Source organism: Colossoma macropomum, unplaced genomic scaffold (assembly GCF_904425465.1).
Source record: "Colossoma macropomum unplaced genomic scaffold, Colossoma_macropomum, whole genome shotgun sequence".
NCBI classification, from domain to species: Eukaryota; Metazoa; Chordata; class Actinopteri; order Characiformes; family Serrasalmidae; genus Colossoma; species Colossoma macropomum.
In genome coordinates, this window is record NW_023494793.1 from 12,296,098 (window position 1) to 12,321,839 (window position 25,742).

The 25,742-nt window shown below is 40.0% G+C and overlaps 1 protein-coding gene across 2 annotated transcripts in view; it reads right to left on the reverse strand.

The window, feature by feature from the left end:
- The window catches only part of bin3 (bridging integrator 3), a 73,252-nt gene that overhangs the window by 22,187 nt on the left and 25,323 nt on the right, over positions 1 to 25,742 (reverse strand). For both annotated transcript variants that reach the window (XM_036578521.1, XM_036578522.1), the window contains exons 4-6: positions 24,200 to 24,261; positions 20,984 to 21,120; positions 14,163 to 14,203 (exon numbers count right to left, since the gene is read on the reverse strand). In XM_036578521.1, the coding sequence (XP_036434414.1) occupies positions 14,163 to 14,203; positions 20,984 to 21,120; positions 24,200 to 24,261 (240 nt within the window). The remainder of the gene's footprint in view (positions 1 to 14,162; positions 14,204 to 20,983; positions 21,121 to 24,199; positions 24,262 to 25,742) is intronic.

A 25,742-nucleotide genomic window follows, 5' to 3' on the forward strand; every position in this document is an offset into this window, starting at 1 on the left:
TAACTAAGATTATATTAAACACAATCTCTCATTTCCCAAAATTTTGAGTGTCTAAGCTTTATCTTTATTACAGCTTCTATTCTTTTCAGGACACTTCTTTTGTATTTTCTGCTTCTCACAATCCAAGAAATATTACATATAAATTTAAAATCATCAGTCTCGAAAACTCCACATCTCAGATGACCAGTTTCATGTTCTAATACAATATTTCCTTTTCTCTGTGAGGCTTCTTGAACAGCTACACATCCTTTCAGACTCATAGCGCTGAGTTGTCTTCCACAGGTGTTTCTGTCCATCCTTCCACTGTGAGATGTTTTTAGATCTGAAGCAGCTTGATTCTCTCCTCTCTCTCAAAAAGCAAAGCAACCTACAAGTAGCCATGCTCTGGGATTTTATCCACTTTTTGAAGACAGATCATCTTAGACAGTTTCATAGTGAGCTAAACACTGTAATATAGGTAACATTAGCTACTAGCAAGCTCCAAGTAACTAGCATAGCCAAATAAACAGTCTGACGGCCTAGCTTATTTACGTGGATATTCATTTTATTTTCCTGCCTGCATCTACTTTGACATGTTATGTTTTAGTGAGCCATCACAGTGCCTCACTGTAAACCAGCAAATCAGAGCAGAGTTCATCAAATTATTACTGAGGCCACCAAAAAAGGAAAAACAGCTGGTTTCAATCTAGGGTTGAAAATCGGTGTGTAAAATCTAGGCATTTCTCGTCCCGACCAAAGGCACATACCTCCTATGTAGACATCAGATAACAATTTAAACTACCAAATAAATGCATTCTGTTGCCCCTTTAAACGAGTACATGTAAGCACATGCATTTGCTTTGGTTTGTGCTTTATGGCTGTAGACTTGACTAAGCGCTGCTCAGTAAACGAAATTGCAGGTGTTGTGAGAGAAGAAAGGCTCTTTAGCTAACTGTGTTACCACAGGGCGGTGTATTACTGTAATATTACTGCTGCCACCATCAGGCGAAAGGAAAAACTGTAGCGTATTGGCCAGTGGGCCATTTATAACACACTATAAAACAGAAGCCAGAAGCCAATTAAAATCTGCCCACGGCCTGCATTTGGTCCCGGGGCAGAAGAAAACCTCAGACACCAAATATGTTTCTAGTTAATTAATTGTGCTTTAGGTTAAAGCTTTACAACTAAATTCAGTTTTTAGGTGAACCTTCACCTTAAGTGAACTTCTCCTTTAAAACAATCCCAGCAAGACAACTGGACCCAAAAAAAACCCCCCAAAAAACGGAAAAAACATAAATAAATACAGTGAGTCATCCTAGTATTATGTTAACTTAATTACTGGCTCTTCTAATGACACAAACTATTTAAAAGATGGTGATGTAAGCCTAATGACAAGTCACTCACAGTGATGAAGTTAATTTGATCGTTGAGTGTCTGAACCGGTGGCTGGGATAAGCAGTGCGCGAGCGATGGCAGAGAAACGTGTAGTTTTAGGGATGACGGATGGCTGGAAGGTTTAGTGGTTTCAACCGCAAACCAAAGAGAAGGACTGTAATATAAACATCACACATCATTACGACATCAGGAAAAGCAAAAGTGCTCACCTAGAGGCAAGGGGGGGGGTGAGAGACAGTGAAAGACAGTAAAAGAGGAAGAGAGCGCGAGAGCGAGAGAGAGAGAATATGACCTGGCTGTAGCACTCTGGGCTGTGTTAAGACAGGTCCCGGATTGTTTCTGAGGATCTGGATCAGGGAGCGGTTTGTTATCACCGCGTCGACGTCACAGGGCGCAGCTTCACTGCACACACTCACTATTAATACACCTTACATACTCAACACATACTCTCTCTCTCTCTCTCTCTCTCTCTCTCTCTCAGTCTCTCTCAATGTCTCACTCTCTCACTGTCTCCCCCTCTATCTCTCTCTAAATGTCTCACTTTCTCTCTCCCAGTCTCTCTCAATGTCTCACTCTCTCCCTCATCTCTCTCTCTCTCTCTCAATGTCTCACTCTCTCACTGTCTACCCCTTTATCTCTCTCTCTAAATGTCTCTTTCCCTCTCTCTCAACGTCTTACTCTCTCTTTGTATCCCCCTTTTTCTCTCTCAATGTCTCTTTCTCTCATAGTCTCTCTCAATGTCTCACTCTATCTTTGTCTCCCCCCCTCTCTCTCTTCCTCCCCATGTCTCACTTTCTTTCTCTGTCTCACTCTCTGTCTCCTTGTCTATCTCACTCTCTCTTAATGTCTCACTTTCTCTCTCTCTGCATCTCACACTATCAGTCACACTCTTTTTCTTTCTAATTTTCAGTCTTTTTCTTTCACTCTCCCTTGCCTCTTCACCTTTCTCCCTTTCGCACCTTTTCACTCGCTCATTCTTTTTCTCGTCTCGCTCACTTTTTCTTTCTGCCTGTCCCTATTGTCTGTATTTCTTCCCCTTTTTGCTCTCTCTTTCACTCTTTCCTTCGATCTTTCCTTCTCCCTTTTTCTCTCCCATTCTCTCCTTCTCTCTTATTCGTCTTTCTCACTCTCACTCTTTTTCTCATTATTCTTTCTTTCTCCCCTTTTTCTCTTTCTCACTTTTCCCTCTTCCTTAGTCTCTTTCTTGCTCTACTTCCTCCCTCATTATTTCTCTCGCTTTTATTTCACCCGTTTTCTCTCATTCACTCTCTTCTTTTCCTTCTTTTTCCTCTCATTTACCATCCTTCTCTCTTCCCTCTCTTTCTTTCTTCTTTGTTCTCTTCTCCCTTTATCTCCTTCATTCTCTCTCTAACTCTACTGAATACAGTACTGAAGTGCCAAATTATTATGTTGCTTGCTTATTATAGCCTACTGTCATCAAACTACATGGCTTGGTGCTTATTTTGATTATTATTAAAATAAATAAAAGTAATAAGCCACTGGAGGCCACCTCATGTCTAACAACTCCTCTTAACCGGAATGAAATCACTGCTTCTCGTTACATACTGTTTTATGAAACACTAGTATGTGAATGAGTCAGTACTCATAAAGGTAACTGCGCGTACTGAACCTCACATATGCAGCCAATGTTTGTTTGAGCTATATTACACATATATAAGACTCACTGTATTAACATTCTATTACCAGTGCTGTTAATGGTAGTACATTATCAACATGCTCTCATGCTGTGGCAGTCATGTAAGAACCTGCCAGCCAAAACTGTGTACACTGCCAAACAAATACTGACAACAGGACATCAACAATAGTGTTGCTAACGTTAAAATCCAATACAAAACTGATCATAAAACAAACCTCGCACAGATGACACACTAACCAACGAATGCCGCTGCATTACATAATCACGCCAACATGCTGACACACACACACACACACACACACCTGTCGTCACACACGCGGTTAAGCAACATGTGGACAGACTGACTACATTCTCTCGTGAGGGCCACACCTCGGGCAGCACAGATATCGTTTCATACACACACTCCCCTCCCACCTCTTCTGCTGCACACGTCTGACACGTTAACTCACACAATACCACACGCTAAAACAACACACCAACACACACTAATACAACACACAACACACACTCTCAACACCTTCCCTCTGACTTTAACCCACCTTTCTTTATTTAATTTCCAGTAGTAACAGCCATTAAATACAACTTAAGAACTTTTCCGCCTTAGGAAAAAAAATAGGATCAGGAAATTACACAGAAGCCTCAGTAACTAAACAAACATCAACTGTTTGTGGATTTAGTGTATCCATGTCTGTAGGGATGTTCTTCCACAAAGTGCAGTCTTAGAAGTTGGTTGCATTTTCTGCTTCTCACAATCCAAGTAATCCGAGACACATTCAGGTCTGGAGTGGACATTCCATATTTCTGAGAACACCAGCAGCAGCTTTTTCTGTTTGATTTGTAAGGTTTCTTAATTTTTTCCTCTTCACAGCTACACATCCTTTCAGACCCACAGCACCGAGTTACCTTCTTACCGTGGAAGGACGGACAGAAACACCTGTGGATTTTTTCAGATCTAAAGCAAGAGCGGAGCTTGATGTTCTCCTCTCTCTCAAAGATGAAAACTCACAGTATTGAGTGTGTGATGGGGACAGTTTTGGGGAACTACTAGATCTTGCACAATTGTTAAAGTTTCAGAAAACAGAGAAAAAAAAGACATTAAAAACATGATAAAACATGGCTGATCAGACCTATCTGAGAACTGTGTGGCTAATGAACAGCTTGATTGACAGCTCTCTGTCCGACGCCTGTAGTCTGCTTTGGTGCTCATACAGAACTTAAATTACTATTCAGCTTTTATGTGACCACAACTGGACGAAAAACATCACAGATGAACAAATGTGCAGGCGAACAAATGGATAGACGGACAGACAGACAGACAGATGGAGGAACCAAAGTATTGACAAAGCAATACATAAGTGAAGGAACAGGCGAACGAAAAATATTGGTGTGTGGATAAACGAACGGGTTGTCTAGCTTGCTAGCTTTGGGTTATGCTGGGTTAGCTTTAGCTCGCTAACTTTCTCTGACTCAGACTTGGGATTGTTTAGAGGAAGATTTATGGAAGTGCTACCTAAGATTAGGAGAAATATGGCGAAATATTTTGGTCATTCATTGGTCACTGGAACATCACTCAAAGCTACACTTGTCACATTTTTACTGTTTACCTTCAAGAACAAGATCAACCTAACTAGAAAAAAAACACAGATTTAAGTTCCCTGGATCTTTAAAAGTCCCATTAGTGAAGGTGTGGAAAAATATCCTTGCAGGTTTCTTTAAAAATCTGGAAGCAAGTCTTCCTTAAAGAATGCAGGCTGTATTAAAGAGAAACGGTGGACACACTAAATACTGAATGAAGATACATTTAGTTGTTTTCTATATTAAACACATGTAAGTATCTGTATATAATAGAAAGTTTCTTAACCCTGATTCTGACCTCAGTAACCAAAAAGAAAAGTTTGAATCTTTCATCCTTTCTTTCAGAAGTCAGGATCAAGTGATTGGTCCTGTTGGTTAGTCCTGTTGTCCTGATGTAATACACAAATTAAACGTACACACACCCGCACAAAGTCATTTATACCAGTCAGGTCCAGTTCAGTCCATATAAAATAGGTGGGGCTGCTTTCTTGTTCTATTTTGCCCCAAAACTGCTGCGTTTCTCAGTAACTGTCAATATGCAGAGTTATACTGTTGTTTTTCTTGGAAAAGAGAAATCTAAAAACATGCAGACTACAATCTGGGGCTAGACTGGTTCAACCCGACCAGGACACAGCCCGTCTGACTCGGCAAAAACACACACACGCAGCCTCACTCCACTCGTAATGATGTGTCTTGATGCTCTCTTGATGTTTTTCTGGACGTCCCCAGGACCGGCAACACACACACAAACACACACACACACACGTGTTCAGACACACGCTCACCGATCGGTCAGCTGTATAATTTTACACTCGTCTAGGCTGGCCGAGGGCGTGGTGGCTGGTCAGAGGGGCGGATCGAAATAGCAGCCGGCTAAAGGAGAGCACCAGGAACCATCACACACATACACACAGTCAAAGATGGGGTTGTCAGCCAAACCCAAGTCTGGACGAACTGACCACTACAGCAAACTCCAGCAATGAGCCAAGGGAGGAGCAGGGAGAGAATGTGTGTTTGTGTGTGTGTGTGTGTGTGTGTGTGTTAGTCTGTCTATCTACACTCATAAACAGCAGATGTTAGGAGAAAAACAGCAAAACGAGTGGTGCTGATCTTTACTTGTAAATGTACTTCTTTTAGTATATTTAAAAATGGCATTGTAGAGATCACAACCTCTGGTTCCTATCACCACCACTGTAAAGAAACCTGAATAAGCTTCTCTGATAACCAAGTGACATTAAACCACTGTGTATGAATATGTTTTCATCTCCACCAATGACAACATTTTGGAAAAAAAAATAATATGTGGAATTCCCTCTTTAAAGGAATACCCTCGGGTTTTTCAAATAGCTAAATTAAATCTTGAAGAGTATTTTTCTTTAGTAAAGGCAATGGTTGTATATAGAACCATGAACACGTAAAGAACCATTTGCATGCTTAAAGAGTTCTCTGCATTCAGAAACGGTTCTTAAGATTGATGGAAAATGTGTTGTATATAGTTCTATATAGAACCTTCTTGAAAAGGGCTCTATATAGCACCAAAAAGCGTTCTTCTATTGTTGCAAGCTTGACATGGTAAAAATAGAAGGATCCTTTTTGGCACTATATAGAATCATATCAATCTGAAGAACCATTTCACCATGCAAACAACCCTTTAAGCATGCAAATGGTTCTTTAAATGTTCATGGTTCTATATATATATATCTATATATATATATATCTATTGTGTTTTCTAAAAAGTGTAGTTTTCCAGAGAGAAATTCATAATTTGTAATTTCTCCAAAGTTTGGGTAAAACTTCAATAAAACAAGCTTTAATAAAACATTCTCAAGTCTCACGTCTCATCTTAAGACCGGTATTTTTAGAGTTTAATGGTTGTCGTTTCTATCTGCATTATGCCGGCAAGTATTTCATGGAATTCAGCATCTGGTCAGCAGCTTCCACTATAAGCATGCGTGAGGTCAATGGGTTCTCTTTTCTAAGTAGAGGGAAAAGCACTGAAATTATCACCTGGATTAAATGATGGGATGATGCAGATTGTGGCTGATTGAGATTAGGTTGTGTAACACTTGAGCATTCCTTTAAAGATGTTCAATTACAATAAAAAATGCCCTCAGAAGCACTTCACAAGTACCAGAAAGCTGGAAGCAGTTCTAGTGTAATGTGCTGCGTCACATTTGTCACTCCTACTTCACAACTGGCCTTTCTTCATGATGTATTCAGTCCCTACATCTTAGATTATAAGAATAAGAATATAAGAATATAAACAGAGGTTTCTACTACTGCACACTGTCCGAATCTGTGATATTTACAGTATTCTAAAACCAATGCTGCAGAGATGTGTATAGAAATATTTTATTATGATGCTAGCACTCCATAATTTTATAGGTTTCAACTAATTAGCAGGAAGCTGAAGACATTTTAGATGTGTCTGGATTGATAAAGAGCTGTAAATGAGTCTGAATTAACTGTGGATGCTGAAGAACTTTAGACTATAGCTTCCTAAAGTTTTACAGCAAAGTCCTAAAGTTATTAACAGTAAGAAACTACTATAAATAGATAATTACAGTATATTATGTAGTATGTAATAACTTTTTATTGTTTCGAAAAAATGGGGAACATTGAATAAAATATTTTAAAATAACTTCTGGTGTCCAGCTTACAGCATTTTAATCTACACTGTTTAAGTTACTAGGTATGCACAATGATACTGTGGTCATATGAGTATTGGCAGATAATTTTTCCAAATATATTACTGCCATTGAACTAATGTCTAGAATTCATTGATAATTCAAATTTCACAATATTTGGTGACATCTGGACAGCAGTTTAGAAAGCATTGGCCAGGTGTACTAAAATGCCTGTATCTCTCCTATAACCTAGGAAAAGCTCCATTTGTTTGCAGTGAAGTCCCTGTAGTTAATGAGTAATAAGCTTCAGTACATAAAAAAGCCTGGAATGTTAAGGGATTAAAGCTTTTGTATTTCATTTTTTACTGCATTTGTGTGATATTTACAAATAAATCTTACACAATAAATAATATGTAAAATATTTGTCCTTACTGCTGATCCAGCTTTTATTCTAGTGCCAATTTGTACAAGTTATAAAAGGTATATATATCTGCATCAGATATGTGTATGGAAAATACTGGCTTTCGGCATCCGCCCACAATTCCGATATAAGCACATCTCTAGTTATTACAGATTAAAATAACAGCAATTATTAATAAGACAAGCTTTTCCAAACTTTTATACGGTACTTCTGAGTTGAGAAATCTGAGTTCAGCAATGTTGCCCAACCCACAGCACTGGGAAAGTTAAATCTAGCGAGAGTTCAGAAAAGGTTTACTTATCTAAATTAGCGCTGCTTCCTTCATCTTTCTTAGTGTCCATTTAAAAACACATACAATATGCAAAAACAGAGCCATTATCCTGTGAACCCTATCAAGGTTCTTTCTCCATCTATTGTAACAAAGACCAAACGAAGGAAAACCAAAGACAGCGTCACTAATGCACACTGTGAAGCGATCTGCCGTGCCGGTCCAGTCTATAGCATGGAGTGCATCTCCCTCAATTTAACACTGAGAGCTGCACAGAGCAGGGGAAGTTAGTTAGCAGATAAATGAATCGTTGCATTAAGAGATTTTGATGGCCGAACAGATGGCTAATTCCATTAGAGATTCGACACCTTTTTTCTTACAGCTCACATTAAAAACGTCATTTGAATACATGAACAGCGGGCAAAAAAAAAAAAATAATTAAGCAAACAAACACGCGTCTAGTTCTTCATACACTAATGGAATCTCAGCTTTCATTGTATCTTAGCATATGGTTGGTTAAGTGCATTTTGGCTCGGCTGGAAACAAAGCCGATGTTTCAGGTATTCCGCCAGGAGGTGAGATGTCATGCTGGCTGAATAAAACTTTTGTTGAAAGCTGTGCTTGAGCAATCCAGCGCTTGGATCTGCCTCTTCCAGTTGATGTTTTCAAGAAGTGAGGAACTGGTAGAGTGTAGAATTTAGCAAAAGTATATGAGAGGCAGTGTTCTTTCACTTCTAGACGGATAACACTGCTATTGCTTTTACACAAGTTTTGCAAAGTGAAGAAAAAAGTAGAAGCTCTGAACATTGTTGCAAATATGATTTTAAAGAATGTTTTTAATATCAGCAATTTCTTCTAAAAAAGTAGTTCCAGCAGCTTAGAGTGAAGAAACCATTGTTTAGCAACAAGTGGCTCACAGAATGGTACAGGTATAGTGGAGGAAAATTATCATTGATTATTATGTTGCTTAGTAACCGTAGCCTATTGCGTGGAGAACTGGACTGACCTATCTATGCAGACAAGCACATTCCCCTGTAGTAGCATTGCTAGGTTAGACAAACTTTTCACAACATTCACAAAACTCCTATTTGACCAAAGTGAGCTATTAATAAAAAAAGTACTCTCTAAATATTTTAAAAAGGTCACACTTCAAGGAAGAATGAGTGGAGTTTTTGGCTTGTAATCTCATCCTGCCTTATAGCTACAGCAAGTGTACTGAATCATGCTCCAATAGGGAAGGAGAAGAAAAAAAAACAGCATGTTCAATCAGTATTTTGGATTTTTTTTACAATTAAAATGATCTGTAAAGTCTATTCTTGTAGGTCTAGTTTTAGTTTTAGTCTTTTACAGCTGTTTTTTCCCTTTCAGGCAAAAACCAAACGTGGCATTTTCACACTTTTGAGCTGAAATTTTTCAAAGGCTACATAAACTATAGAAACAAGTTCTCTGGAAAGCTTTATCACACTTCACTATCTGGATAAATCTGGGTTTGGCAGATGCCAATGGTACACACAGTGCCAGCAGTAAAGTTTGGTAGAGGAGGGATAATGGGTCTACGGCTGTTTTTCAGGGTTCAGTTCCAGCGAAAGGTAATGTTCAGGCTACAGCCTACAAAGACATTTCAGACAATTACATGCTTGCAACTTTATGGCAACAGTGTGGGGAAGGGCCTTTTCCTGTTCCAGAGGCCCAAACAGGAATCTGAATGTAAGTGCTACATCATTTAAGGTGGAGCGGGAAATAAGAATTAGAAGCTTCATGTTCATCTAATCTCTATACACTGTACAAGTTACAATCAGCAAACCAGGGCTGAACCACTTGAGGTGAGGGCCGCTGGTTTAACCCTTAAATTTGTACATGTACACACTTCGTTGTAACATTTATAGTTTGAGCGCTCTTTTGCTTTTATGCAAGAGTTTATACATTAGCTCACAGTAAGCAGCCCAAAAGGCTTGCGGACCACTGGAAATTCTACCGACTCTCCCGATTACCTGCTCTGACACAGAGCATGACTAAGAGCCTGGGCATAAAGTCCATAAAGACATGATTTGATGAGTTTGGGGCAGAAGAACCCCAGTGGCCCAACCCCATGTCGATCATGAGCCAGAACTTCTCGTCCAACGCCAATGCCTGACCTCACAAACGCTCTTTTGACTGAATGGGCACAGATTCCCCCCGTCAACTCGGAGGTTATTATAGCTGAAGGGATTCCAATTCCATATTAATGCCCATGGTTTTGGAATGGGATTTCCAACAAGTTAATGTAGGTGTGACAGTCAGTTGTCCACATACTAAGTAAAATGGGAAAAATTTTGGTCTCTTTCACAGATCTCCACATGACCTGAGTGACACGGTGCCGATTAACAGGTCAAAGCGTTGACACGGCAACGCGTCACAGAAGCAGTGTGGCTTCTAGAGAATAAGCGTTGAGCCGCGCTTCAAAATACATTAACATAAACTTTAAAACCAAAACTGAAAAAAACGCAATAAAAATCTTTTGAAATCCATAAAGCACGCTGTTTTGGGTTTTTTTTTTAGCGTGCACTAAAATTTCTAATTAGGTTGAATGGGATTGTAGCCAGTATTCTGTAAAACTTATCCAACCTAGCAACAACTGGAACTACAAAAGAACACCGGCCATGGAAAAGTGAATTGTTTACTGTATATATTAATAATATATGAAATGGTTTATTGAACACTGGAGTGTGTTATTGATTGATGAGCCTAACACCTCTAAACCTTAGCAAAACATCACTGTAATGCATAGCCTGTATTGCTGAACCTGCATCTAAGCTATGTCACTTTTACACCTAGGGAATACTGGGAGTACAGTGGACCGGTGTGTGTGTGTGTGTGTGTGTGTGTCTTCCTGGGCCAGTGCTGCTCTCTGAAGCCCCTCCTCTGCTCCTGGCATTTGTCAGTGAGTGAGTAAGTTCAGTGTGTGTGTGTAACTCTGGGCTTTGAGCCATGCTAAGAGCCTACACACATGTCCGCCACACACCCACCAGCAAAAGGAAATGAGAACCATTCCATCCTGCCACTGGACACACACACACACACACACACACACACACACACACACACAGAGCACAGTCATAACTTACAGAACACACAAAAGGCAACAAAGTCCACTTTTCTTTCTACAGTAGCAGATTTGCTCTGCTAATCTCACCTGCGGACACTGATAAATCTAATAATTGTGAAAGAAGGGGACTTTAACAGACTACTTTCAGAATTAATAATAAATATAGTTGTCTACATGACTTTAAGACAAGTTCCTATGTATACTTTCTGCCTCTCTTCAAGTCATACACACACACAAATATATATATATATATATATATAATATATATATATATATATATATATATATATATAATATATATACATATACATACACACACACACACACACATATATATATATACACACACACACACACACATATATATATATATACACACACACACACACACACACACACACACACACACACACACACACACACACATATATATACATATATATATATATATATATATATATATATATATATATATATATATACATAAATCATGTTTTGTTGATTTTCTAAGTCAATACGTTAACACTTCCTCTACAGTTGTTTTATTTTTTTCCCCTCAACACGACACAGAAACAGTACATTAAATATATGCTCAATAATATGTATTATATTGACACACCATATACCCATATATACACATACAACACTAACACACAAAAACACACACACACAAACACACACACACAGTATTGTGACACCTAAGCAAATTGTTTACAACCATTTCTCAGCAATAGGTTGTAAAAATAGGTCATCACAACAAATGCAAACAAACACAATTACAATAAGACATAAGAATTTCTTGTTTTCAAAAACGTAGTCGAGCTAGTGTGAGCTGGTTGGAACAACACAGGTTAGAGTCCAGAGTTCTCCTCAATGCCTCCAGCCTGTATGCACCTGTGTGTACATGTAAGTAATAACATGTCCTATATGTACTTTATTATATAAGTATCTATATGTAATAATGTAATGTCCAAGTCTGTAAATCTAAACTTAATTGGAACCTCAGTAACCAGAAAGAAAAAAAAAAAAAGAATGGAGCATTTTATTTGTCCTGATGATATAGGCTTTTTCTGGTTTCCAGGACACTTCTGTCCTGAAAATATACAAAAACAAACACACAAGGCAGAGCAGAGGCGTTTGTAAGGAGTGTCTATAATCCCACTTCTCTTCCTGCCCGCTCGTTTAAGGTCCGCTTCCTGTTCCGGCCCCTCCCACGGGGGGGGACAGAGAGATGGAATAGTGCTCACGGGGGCGAGAGAGGAGTGGAGGGGCGGACAGCCAAATAAACTTTCCTCCAGATCCTCTCTTTCATTCACTCACTCAGCCCATCATACACGGACGGCACAGACTCTCAGAGGCCTAACTTGCACACACCTGCACACACACACGAGCGTCACAGAAACTTCTGTCAAAATACAGATCGAACTGCATTTCTAATGAGATAATCAACTCCGAAACTTTCCTAGAAGTGGATTAAAAATGACATTGATGCAGGAAGAAAACAACCACTTAGGCAGATGAATTAAATGTTAGATACTTAGATGTATAGCTGACTGACATTTTGAACATCATATTAAAGTCAACATCTTTAGTTGTCTTCAGTTAACAAAATGCTCTATTTTATATTCAGTATTTCTCATTCTTAACAGATTGAAACAAATCTGTCGAAAGTACAGACACTACCTTTCAAAAGATAACTGACAGCTTTCAATCAATACCAATACTAAGCATTAAACCTAAGACTGCTGTGAGATGAGGTGAACCTTAAAGTCCAACTGAAATCAAAGCTGACCTTTTTTTCCTCTCGTTAGTTCATGGCCCTGGTCATATTAAACAACCCATAGCATATATATCATTTAAAAGCCTTTTTTTCCAATTGGAGTTTTGATTGTGTATCAGCGGAAAAAAATGGTAATTTTTACTTATATGATACACTAAGTCAGTTCCTTGAGGCGACCACTTACATCAGACATGCAACTCCAGAGCAGCGAAAATGGTGACAAGTTTAGAAACTGAAGCCATGCAAGGGGTCCGTAGGCATGCCCCCCCAAGAGAAATTTTACCATGAGAGTGAATCAGTCTGAGAGTAAAATACAGGGGAACAAGTAATTACACTACAACGACTGAGTTCACCGAGTTCAACAACTCCGCTCCGCTTTCCAGGGATTCTGACTTGTTAAAAATCAGCAGATCAATGATTCCATATAAAATTGGAAATTTCCTTTTGAGACTCCTCATCAAAACAACTCATTATAGAGTCATATGCAAAAATTTGAACACTTCTGGTCGAATTACATGTTTTGTTGATTTTTGTGTGTTAAAAAGTGACAATACAGGGAACAAACTTAAATATGCTAGTTTACTTTAATTTCCATTTGTTTGCAGACTTTAACATAAAAATAAAACAAGCATAAAATATACCAAAACTTTTGGGAACAATTTATGGTTTATTTTTTCCCAAAATTCTGCAAATAAACAGTAATTGTGCATTAAACATGCAGATGTGTGTACTCTGTAAAGGATGTGACTTATTTTCACCTAAAAAAAATCAACTAATTTTCAATAACCAGAGGTGCCAAAACTTTTGTATACGTTTGTAGATTTATTCTGTTTGCTCTTACTGGCTCATAAGGGTCCATTATGGCACTGTGAACCTTTCAGGGTCCACTATTTGAAATATGAATAAGCAAAAGAAAAAAAAACATATATAAAAACATATAAACTTTGGTGTCCTGTTCTAAAAAAGATGCCATTCCAGTATTGTTAGCTAAGTTAATGTCACCCAGCCCTATTAAACCTTTGCATGAACTGTTAACACTAATGTTGACTCACTTCACTGTTAAGGTGATTTTACCAGAGAATTTTCAGCAAATTTAAATAACTAGCTAAAACTTTAGACTTTCATATAGGATTAAGTGGGAAAAAAAGAAGTTTACTTAGCAATTAATTTGATGCTGTAGCATGTACCAACACGGAAAACCAGAGTAAATGAGTACCTGCATCATATTTGTTCAAGAGATGTTGCTGTTATCCCAGCTCTGACTGGCTTCTAGAAATAAATACTATATCTGTGAACTGGCTAAAATATACACAATTCACATGATCGGCTAATCAGCTTTCAAATGGCCAATTTCACAAAAAAAAAGGTCACTCACTTTTTCAGAGGATCAATCACAGTCTTCTGAATCTGACTGACCTAAGAGAAAAGAGAACAAACATCATTAAAAAAAAGAGAAGAAATAAATTAAGCATGGAAATAAGTTAAACCTAGCAGAAAAAAAAAGTGTGTAAATACTGACTGGCAACCTTCATAACAAATTACATTGATCATTAAGGAGAAGAAAAACAAGCATCACAACAAAACAAAACAAAAAAAAAACTATACACTTCAGTGAAGCTAATTGGTAGCAGGATACAACATAGACTCCACAATATCAACAATTGTCTTCCCTCCCCTGCCGGAGCAGCATCAAGATCAAGCTCCATCTCTTCCTCACAAAAAAAGGGATAAGAAAGGTGGGAGAGCAACTTTGGTGACGTCACCTCTTTATTGTGCTCGAGCCCCGAGGAGACCGACAAGGAACGTGAATATTCATCAAGTGCGGAATACAAAAGGACGGAACTGTCGGGGGACGAGACATGAAAGCGAAGCCCGGCTGGGTTTGCGAACGCAGGGAGAGGGTGGGACGCCCCTACAAGATGAAAGTTCTTTGCAAACAAACATTTTTAACAATAACAGTTTATATTCCCTCCGTTCTCCTGCGTCGTGCGCTACGGCTGAAGGGAGAGGACTGAGGGAAAGGAGGAGAGGAGGGGGAGGAGGAGAAGAGGAGGAGGGTGGTTTGCATTTAATGGGGGAAAGAAAAAAAAAACAAAAATTTTGGGCCTCAGGCCGTGACCCACCAAAGTCTCAAACTGAAGTTGGCTGACAATTAAAATCGTAACATTTTCAAGCGTGATTTACATTGCAGATTTGATATGTCAGGACGTGCTATAGGATGCGGATGGCTGACAGAACACTAACTCACCCTGGCAATATAACACGAGTAAAGAGCAAATGGAGAACTTTAAAAGCCACGGCTTGTGGAGAAAGCCAGACGCAGGCTGACAGGCCCCGTCAGAAGACTGTAAGCTCGAGAAGCTAATGAACAACTCACTCGCTATTGGGAGCGGAGTCAATCAGGGAACCCCAACAGAGTGCGACTTATAAAACATATGTTATCAGTGCTTATTACAAAGAAACCAAATACCTCCCTTTCTTTCATCATCATATGATCATGAGATGAGTGCTATAGCGCCCCATTATTAACAACAGCCGATACATCGATTAGTCGTTTAATCAAGATTCTATTTTTCATGATTTTGCATCGAGACTTTGACTATCTGTGCATTCATTAGAGTCAGAGTCATGCAAGTCCGAGTCTAGTCTCAAGTCTAAGATGCGAGTCCAAGATGAGGCTGGAGTATCTGAGGTGTGAGTCTTTAGGGATGCGTCAGTTAAGTCTAGAGTCTCTGAGGTGAGGGTCTCTGAGGTGTGAGTCAGAGTCAAGTTTAAAGTCTCTTTGAGGTGAGTCTACAGTCTCTGAGATGCTAGTCCGAGTTGAGTCAAGAGTCTCTGAGGTGCGAGTCCCAGTCAAGAGTCTCTGAGGTGCGAGTCAGAGTCGAGTCAAGAGTCTCTAAGGTGCGAGTCCGAGTCAAGTCAAGAGTCTCTGAGGTGCAAGTCCGAGTCAAGTCAGGAGTCTCTGAGGTGTAAGTCGGAGTTGAGTCAAAAGTCTCTAAGGTGCGTGTCTGAGTTGAGTCAAGAGTCTCTGAGGTGCAAGTCTGAGGTGAGTCAAGTCTCTAACGTGCGAGTCCGAGTTGAGTAAAGAGTCTCTACGGTGCGAGTCCGAGTTGAGTCAAGAGTCTCTGAGATGCGAGTCTGAGTTGAGTCAAGAGACATTGAGGTGCGAGTCCGAGTTAAAACTAGCGTCTCTAAAGTGCGAGTCCGAGTTGAGTCAAGAGTCGAGTCTCCAGTCTCTGGGTTGTGAGTCCGAGTCTGGTCTTACAGGTGCCGATACGCTGATTAATCGTTTATTAATTAATATCTCAAGTTGAAGACACGAGTCCAAGCTGAGGCTGGAGTATCTGAGGTGTGAGTCTTTTAGGTGTGTGTCGGTTAAGTCTAGAGTCTCTGAGGTGAGGGTAGAAAAATTATTCCAAAATATTCTGAGCAGTAACCATCAAGATCCAACTGCATAACTGTAATGCATCAATACGTACCGAATTGTGGCACGTGTAACGTGACAAATATCTGGAGCTAGTAAGAGCTATCAGGAGTTGGCAACACCCAGCCTTATTATTAACATATAGAAACTTTATAACGTGATAACTTTATCTGAGAGAGACAGATGGAACACAGGCAGCAGTACTGAAGGTGAGAAGACACCCAAACAATCCCCTTGTCTGATGCAGCAGACCGAGTCAGGTAGCTACTTTTGTGATACAAGAGGTCTAGTGTCCAAAAAACAGGCCATTCCTTATGTCTCCTTATGTCTGCTACCTTGAAAACTGGACTAGAAGAATCAGACTTGGTAACAGGGGTGACTCAGGGTCTTCATTTAATTTCACTTCACTTAAAAGGTGACAAACACCCCTAACTCAGACACTATGCTAAGCAGGTAACGCTATTGTATGTTGCATTATCTGTGCTCATTTGTGGCATACTGGTGTAATGGTTACGACAAAACTCATACCTTCAGACGAATTTCAACCGGTATACCGAAAGAACCGGTTCACCCCCCACTACCACTATGGAGGTACTCTGTTTAAAACACAGAGCAGGACAATGTAAAGCGTATAAGTGGGTACAGCAAGAACTGAGCGTTCAGCAGAGACAGAGAATTGATGGCGGAACAAGAGAGAGCTAAAGCAGTAGATGTAGAAAGCTGGTGGAGGGGTGTAGCGAGTATTCCATAAGGTAAGAGCAAAGCCTGAGGGCGTCGCTGAAGCACTAGCATCCGTGTGAATCAGAGGGCAGAGATCAGCCTGACTCTCTCTCTATCCCTCACACACACACACACACGCGCGCACACACACACACAGCCCAAAAAAACCCACAAACACACAAACCCTGAAAAATCGATACCCCCTCCCCGCCGTCATGGCCGCTAGTCGTTAACCGCTAACCGCTCGGCTTTGCGGCCCTTAAAGCCTTTTAAACACTGACTTTAAAATATACACAATGTAGGCCTGGGTTGAAGCTGCCTTCATTACCATAACACGTTTTCTTCTCTCTCACCCTCTTCTCTCTATTTTTCAATCTGCCCTTGAGCAATTCATATTTTCCAGAAACAGAAAACAGCAGAGGGAAGGGAGATTTCATTGTCTTTATTTAAGGCTAGCCTGATTTGGTTAGCCACCACGGCAGGACTGGATCGCGAAGAGAAAGGCAGGGGGTGGGGGGGGTTCGGTGCAGGTTTGGCGTCTGATTCATGGAAGTCTCATTAACCATTCAGGCATCCCGGGGTGGTATTTCACACAGGCACACTGAGGAACGCCGAGCCGGAAAAATCAGCTGTGCTAACATCTCTTCTCGCCCACGGCTAGCGCAGCGCTCGCCTGCCAAGTGCCCATATACCGGAATAGCAGGCCATAGAGCTCAGCTAGAGAGAGGAAAGCTGTAGAAAGTGTTTGCTTTAGTGAAACTGACAGAGGGGTCAGTGGAGAGAGAGCACATTTGCATCAAATCTGTTGTCTGAGAGATCTGCTATGCAGCAGCCCGCATTAAATCTAGCGGCACTTATGGAACGGTTCACGAAGGTTGGTGTATGTATGTATGCAGATATTTCCGATACAATTCATTCAGCCACAAAAATCAAGACTAGAACAAACAGGTGGCTGCGTTCTCCCTGGAAATGACGGGAATCCTTTGATGCACACAGTTAACGAATAGTTCTCTTCATATGTGGGCGTACATAGGAGGCTTTACATAGGAGCATCATTCGAAACTGAGATATCTGCGCAAGGGGACCAGTTACCAGCTCTTTTGGGTCATAAGGCATTTATATAGTTCTGATTTTACCAAGTTATAGAATATTTGACAAAAGTTGAGGTGTGAAAGTTTCCTCTATTAAAGCTTCTCTTCCAAAGGGATGACCCCACACTATCCTGATGATCAGACTGATTGACTCTGACTGGATGGCGAGACTCTCCCTGGCAGTAACGCCTCCAGACCGGTCCATGAGAAGGGCACGGGGTCCAAATACCGCTGCAGAAAGATACAAAAGAATCAGCTGCGGAATCGAAAACAACCTTTCACACCCACACATGGCTAAGTGAACACCTCACACCTTCAGTTGTTGACCATGAGAACGAGAAGTAAAACTACAATGGCCTTAACCAAGTGTCTGACCTTATGCTTGGGTTTTTAGTCATTAAAATTGACGCAAAACACAGTGAACAGTGTAACCTGCTTGGTAGTTTGGATAGAGCAACGCTAAGGGTCTCCGTACCACAGCGGGTGGCCTCTTACCCCTCTCTTTTTCTCTCCGAATGGGCAGCGTTGCCGGGGTGAAAGGGGTTATGAGGTTGTAGGCAACTGACAAGCGGAAAGAGCTATCACTCCACCGAGGCCTTGTCAGCGCTCTATGAATCGCTTCAGGGCTCTAACCAAGTTTACGACTCACAAACGAGCATTAAAAAATATAGTATCTGTTTTAATCAGTAGCGGTGGGGAACAGACAGAGGACAGAAACACTGAGGCTGGATTCTTCCGAAACCGAAGAGTGCGGATTTTTTCGGTTGAGACGCCTGAGGAGTGTTGCAGGGCGGGGAGGGGGGGGGGTCTGTTGTGAGAAAACCTTACTCATACCCAATCTGCTAGAGGGTAACGGAGTTTATTTCAGCCAAAGTGAGAAACAAAAATTCATATAAACTGTTTTTCTCTGCCAAAAAACGAAGCAAAGTAAACATGAGATAGAGGATGTTGTGAGGCAGAATAGCAGTTTGTCTTAAACATGTTTAAACAGCTGAAAAACCTGAGTATGAACAACAGACAATATTACTTCTCTGATTCAGCAACAGTTTGGGGGGAAATGATGCTTCAGCTAAATAAAAAGTACATAAAGGAAATTCAAAATCTGAACAAGATTTGCCATCTTTGATAATCATCTAACCGGCTAATAAGCAGAAGGCTGAGCTTTTATGATCACCATTTCCCATTTTGTCAGTGCATTCATGAACAAAATTTGGCAAGAGGCGTACCAGCGTGGGAGCCACAGTTGAAATAACAAAATGAGCAACAGTCATGAAAAGTCAAGTTCAGTCTTCTTGCATATTTGAGGCATATTTAGGTGGGAGCATTGGTACTAGCTGGTTAAAATTTCAGTAGCACAAATGAAAATTTAGCACAGTGATCAGTACTTTTGAAAAAGTGCTTTGTTATTCAAAATTAACCTGTATTGGTCATTAGAAAAGCTAAAAACCTCAAACTTATCAGTCATGTCCACCACATGGCACCACACTCATGTTAAACAGAGCAAAGCAAAATAATATACAGCAGGTCAAACACTACACTGCACTATATTACAAATTAGTAAAGCAAAGTTGTCTTGCTGCACACTGGTGGTCTGAGGTGGTATTTAAGTGACGTTCTTAACTGAAATGCTTTAAAAACACTTGTACAATATTCCATTGGCCCAACAAGAGTGCACCAAACCAGGGGTCCACCAATATGGGAATTCTGGGCTGATGCCAATATCCGATATTTTACATGCACATATCAGCCGATGCAACCGCTGATAATTTACCTGTATATATCTTTACATTTTGGCCATGCAAATTGCCTTCTGTAAAGGTCACTGAATGCTGGACACGCATTCAAAAATTCGAAACCATTGTTTTTAAATGGAGGTCCACACACCTGCGCCAGTGCTCCATCAAGCACTGTTCAACTCCTCAGCATCACAGCATGCCACTTAGCATTTTGCCATTACTACATTAACTTAGTCATATTGAGACCACACACAGTCACAGTAGATCACATGTGGCTTGAAATTTACACAAACACAGGAAGCCAGTCTTTTAGGTAAACCAACAATTCGAAAAGGTAAGTCACCTCAGTTAACGTCACTAGCCTGGCCTTTTTTGGCTCCCACCTTCCAGCTCAAAAACAGATAGTTTGAGAAGATGTAGTAAACTGGGGCCAAGCGAAAGTGATGCTGAATGCTTTTTTTCATTCAATTAATACAAGTAGAGTGAAAAAATGAAGTTGAACCGGCTCTCCCTGCTGAAGCCTCAGGCGCCAGAATGTAACTGCTGCACCATTTAAAGTAAAACACTGCCATTCGAACAAGAAGCTGGTGCGGAAGCCAACTTCAATCTCTTAGTTTTAATTTTAGTAGTGCTTTTTTAATAAGGAGATTTAAGCCATCATGCATCCCTACACCAGACTAAAACTCTAAGTGAAGCAACATAAGTGAAGACACTTCAGGAGCAGGTGAAAAATAGAAAATCCCAGAGCAGCAGCCATGTTCCAGAGAGTGAAACACAGTGCCCTGCAGATACTCTCAAAACTCAGCGCTAATACAGTGATTCCCACAGCAATTACCTTTAGTCATAATTTTAATCAAATACACAAAGTAAACACAGAAAACAATATCAAGCACAGTGAAAAGTAAAAAAGAAACAGAGAACTTTCTTTGAAATGATAGCACTCAGCAAATCAGGGAAACTGAATAACCTAAAGTCTGAGATCTGGAGTCTCATAAAATAATCATGTTTTAATGCATGTGTGTAATGTTTTCCTAGCGAATAAAGATGAATGACTGGAGCAAAACAAACAGAACTACACTGACAACCTATACAGCTCCCACCCCCCAAAAAACCTGCTGGTAAAGTAGGTAGCTTGAGCAACGTACACATGTGTTCTTGGGAAACTTCGCTAAAAGGATGTCGAAATGATATGAGGGAGTGTTTATGCATGTTAAACTGTCCTCACCTTCTCCTGGTTGAATGCATCCATTCTTTTCATGGCTGTATCCAGAGCCATCATGGACTCCAGGAAGGCTTGGTCCTGCTCACACAACGGGTTACTCAACAAGTCCCCAGAGATCTTTACTGCAGCTTTAGACATGGCTGCAACATTAAGATAAGCAGAAGAAGCATAAAAGTTAAAACAAACCAAAAAAAACAGAGACAGAAGAGAGAGGTGAACCAAATAAGGCCGTCACGATCAATTATAGTACTTAAGTAATTGTATTTAGATGACTGTTAGAGTATCAGGCCAAACAAAAAAAACGGTCTTAGATCAACAGCAAACCATGCAGAGCCTTCCAAAGATTACAAAGCATTCTTTTGGGAAGATAAACTAGAACCCCTTTAAAAACACATCTTTTCTAAAAAACAGTGTGGCAAAAGATAAGTTTGTTTGCTAAGACCGTGTGTGTACATCAGATTCTGTTTCTTGATGTACGACGCAAAAGTAAACTCTAAATATACCCACTATTAAAGCAGCACTATGTAGTATTTTTGTTAAAACTGAAAAAACTAGCATTACTAAGTATGGAGAAAAAAAAGAACACACCAAAATACGGTGGGCTGCTGTGGGTCACTCTGTAAAGCCTGAAATAATCATTTAAAAGTCAGAGGTGCCGGGACAGATATGGAGTTTTTCGGACTACACCACAAATCCTTACATATTAACATCATAGGCACAGGTTCAAACAAGAAGGTCCTACTTAATGTTTAGGTCTCAAATGCACAATCAACATCATACTGATGAAGATATGATGACGATAGTAGAACATTAACTCTCACCCTCGGAATAAACGTCCTTCAAGTTTTAACTGTTCTCTCTGAATACTCTTTCTACACACTCGCAAAAATCAGACTCGTCCGCTTGTGGGTGACCGACGTTACAAAACATTCTTCTGCACATTGTATGCAATTACATATTTCCATGAGAGGTCTCGAAATCCCCAAATCCTACATAGTGTTGCTTTAAGTGACTAAATAACAAACCGTCTCCTCGAACGTGGCGCCAAAAACTAGAAACTTTTCCATCTTTCCCAAGTCTGCCTCCATTAGCATAATAAAACAGCATAATAAACTAGGTCTTTACCCCGTTCGGGGAGGTGGGTGAGACTGGGCCTCTGATGAGGATGGATGTTTCATCTGGCTTCCTGCCTCCCCTGAATCTGATTTGGGTTGACGCTGACATTCGCATCTGATCAGCAGCCTGAGTTAAAACAGCCATGGCAGCGAAGTCCATGAACCATAATTGGCGCTGGCACTATAGAGGCATCGGCGGCGCAATCAGAGCACTTTAGTGAATATTCATCATCTCTATCAGCGCTCCTGCTCATGCCTTTCGACAGATGCGTCAACTTGTGGAGCTGCCTTATGGCAAATCCTTTTACATACAGTTTGCCAACTAGCTTTGATGCAATAGCATGTATCTCAACAGCCTTGCGTTCTCAAGACAATAGACACTTACAAGACTCGTCTGTCTGCTCTGCTGTTAAAGCGTCATAGTCTCATATTGGGGTTCCACAGTACTTTCAAGCTTCGAATTGTTCATTCAGCTCAGTATGAATACTAGCCACATTTCTTGGCTCTCATGTGTTTGAGTGCTGCGGAACACAAGGGCTCCCTGCTGTGAGCAATGTAACTGGTGTGGCTCCATTGAATGTGCACATAAACCCAAAGAGGAGGAAGGGGAAGAAGAACCTGTTCAGCAGATGGACCCTATTAATTATCAGGACACAAATGACAGCACTCTCTCTTTAATGGGCTTCCCTTTACTGCAGAGCATGAAGAGAGGAAAGAGAGTAACGTTGACCCTCACTCAACCTTTATGCTGTTCTGTCTTTATCGTTCTACCCTCCCATTCCTGCTTCCTTCATTCTTTTTTTCCCACCAAAAGAGTAATGCAGAAAGCAAGGTCATGACCCTGAGCAGACTCAACTGCTCCTATTCCATCTAACTGCGATTGAGAAGGTACAATTCTCATAATCCATGACATGTGGGTGGATATCTTGTGAAACCAGTAGTGACACAATGGTACCAGGCAGAGCAGTCAGGATTATTTGATTTTTAAAATGTATTTAAACTGATTTTGATGAAACCATCAATATTTATTAAACTATTTCCAAACCTCTCCTCATGCAGCCCAATACCTGGTTGATCTAATCAATACTTCATTCTGTTAAATAATGTGAGCTGGTTTAGGAATTTAACAAATTCATATGATGGCTGGGAGCGTCCTGGAGACATCTGGAACCAATTTTGGCCAGTCTAGCTCACACAACATCAACTACTTTTTTGAAAATAAGAAATTCTTGTTACTTTTCCTTTATTTGTTTATTTGCACTTATTCTATCCAACATGGTGTTTTTTTAAGCAAAAATGCACTTATTTCCAAGATTAATGGTGTAAATAACGTGCTTTTCCCAACAAAATACTTGTATTTAGAATGTGTGAAAGGCTGTATGGTTTCATATTGTTCAAGTTCACTTTTATTTGGGCCTTTTTAAAAATGATTACCGGTCAAAAAAAGGTAGATTTCTCAGATCAATAGATCGTTCAGTCATATCAGTAACTATCTACCTATCTATGTACACTCTCAGATAAAAAGCACTAAGCTGTCACTGTGGCAGTACCCCTCTTGTCACTAAGGTTTTACCCTCAAGGGCACACCTCAGTACCTTTAGTCAGGACATTGTACTATAATCAATTGAAATGATATTTTCTAAGCTGTATTGACTCCACACACCCCGTCTCGTCTGCAGGGTTTTATTTTATTGTTCAGTTTTAAAACATTTGGTTATGAAAAGGTACAAATATGTACTTTTAACCTGGAAAAACTTATTTAAGGTACACAACTGGACCTTGACACCACTGTTGTACCATTGAAGGGGAACATTTACATTGCTTGTACCTTGATGAATAAAAAACATACTTGCACAGAACCTTTCTGTCTGTCTGTCTGTCTGTCTTTTTCCTGTAAAATCAGCCCTTGGCATATCTGACAATTTTTTTTTTTACAGTTTTAAATTTCACTAGTCAGATTAAAATTTCACAATGCTGTTTTTCCTTTGAAAGATCAGCTATAAAAAAAAAACCCACTTCTGTAGTAAAAGGAAAACTGGAAATCAGGTGTCAGTTAATTGTGGGACAGCGGAGAAAAGAAATCCTCCACATTCACTTTACATACCTATGTCAGCCTCTGTGCTCTTCTTCATGTCTTTATGCAGCTTCTTTGTTTGGTCTTCCAATCTGACAAATGAAAAGAACAAAAAAATGAATTGACAGTGCAGGGGTGGAAAAACAACAACAGGCTTCATTTGCAAAGTGTACAGGTACAGTTTAACCCTACAAATGTCTGTAGACTTTGAGCAAGCAAAGACTGGTTATGTTTTTAAACTGACATTGTACACATTACAGGTACCAAGAGCAGCTGATACAATTGTACTCATTTTACATAGTGAATAACTGAGCAATGACTCATAGTAACGTAACAGGGTTGAAGATCAGCAGTAAAACAGTGAAAGCATCACCGAAAGCAGTAAACATGTTAGATGGTCCTAAATGTTAGTCCTAAAATGCATTAGGAGCTGCAAAACATATTTAATGCTGTTTTTTTCAGTGGAACTCCCTCTAGAGTTCAGTGGTTTTCATTCAAGGTTCTGCATGACAGTAACAATATTCTCACGTAGAGAAAGGCAGAGGGGGGCATTTCACAGGGTTGTTCACTACAGTGACCCATTCACACGCATGTAGGGTGCTAACATCTGCAATTATGACACTATCACGTCTGCCTGGTGTGTGTGAGCATGTGTGTATGAGCATGTGTGTGTGTGTGAGTGGGAGTGTGTGTGTGATGGGGGAGCTGTTCATTATATCAATTAGGAGGGAAATGACACAGGTTGGGAAACTCCCATGAGGCACCAATCACTGCAAGTGTGAGAGCTCTGATTAGGCAGAGTGCAGAAAGGAGGGGGATCTACTGTTTTGTTATGTGCATGATAGAAAGAATCAATGAGGTAAACCAAGGAAGAGGGAAAGAGCCTACGCTGACTGACTTGGACGACGTGGATTTTTTTAAAATCTTTACAAATTTAGAGCTACTGTTTTCACTACACTATTAAAATGTACTAGCAGTGTCAATAACGCATTAACAATATGTCTACTTACTAACGCCACTAATTTTTTAAAAAACACTGTTAATGCATTTATCTAGTTTAACCTTTTGAACTGTCCGTAGTTCCAGCCTGAAGCTGCGATGCTCGTACACTGTTGTTATGAATTCACTACCGTAGGCCTCTCGGTGAAATACGGCGAGTTCCACTGTTTCCAGCTACTGTAATGTTGTGAATTAGTTTATCACCGAAGTACACTGAATCAGAAGTACATAAAACAGCGCTGATGTGGCAAAACCAGTAATATCAGTAATGTTAGCACTGGAGGACGTCTTCAGCAGACTACGCTGAACAGTGTTCGCGGAAGAACTTTACATAAATCTGACTGTATATGATATATACACTTTAACATGCAGACACTGTTGCTCTCACTGGATGTCGTTCCCAATGGAAACAGTTCACGTTCAGGTTGATGCAAACTCTGTGTTCACACAATGAAAATGTCAATAAATTACTAAACGTAATAAATACATTCTGATAGATTTTGTTCGATGTTATGACTATAATAAACTTCATTACATAGTGACAGAGTGAATTAATGTACATTTCTCTTTTTCT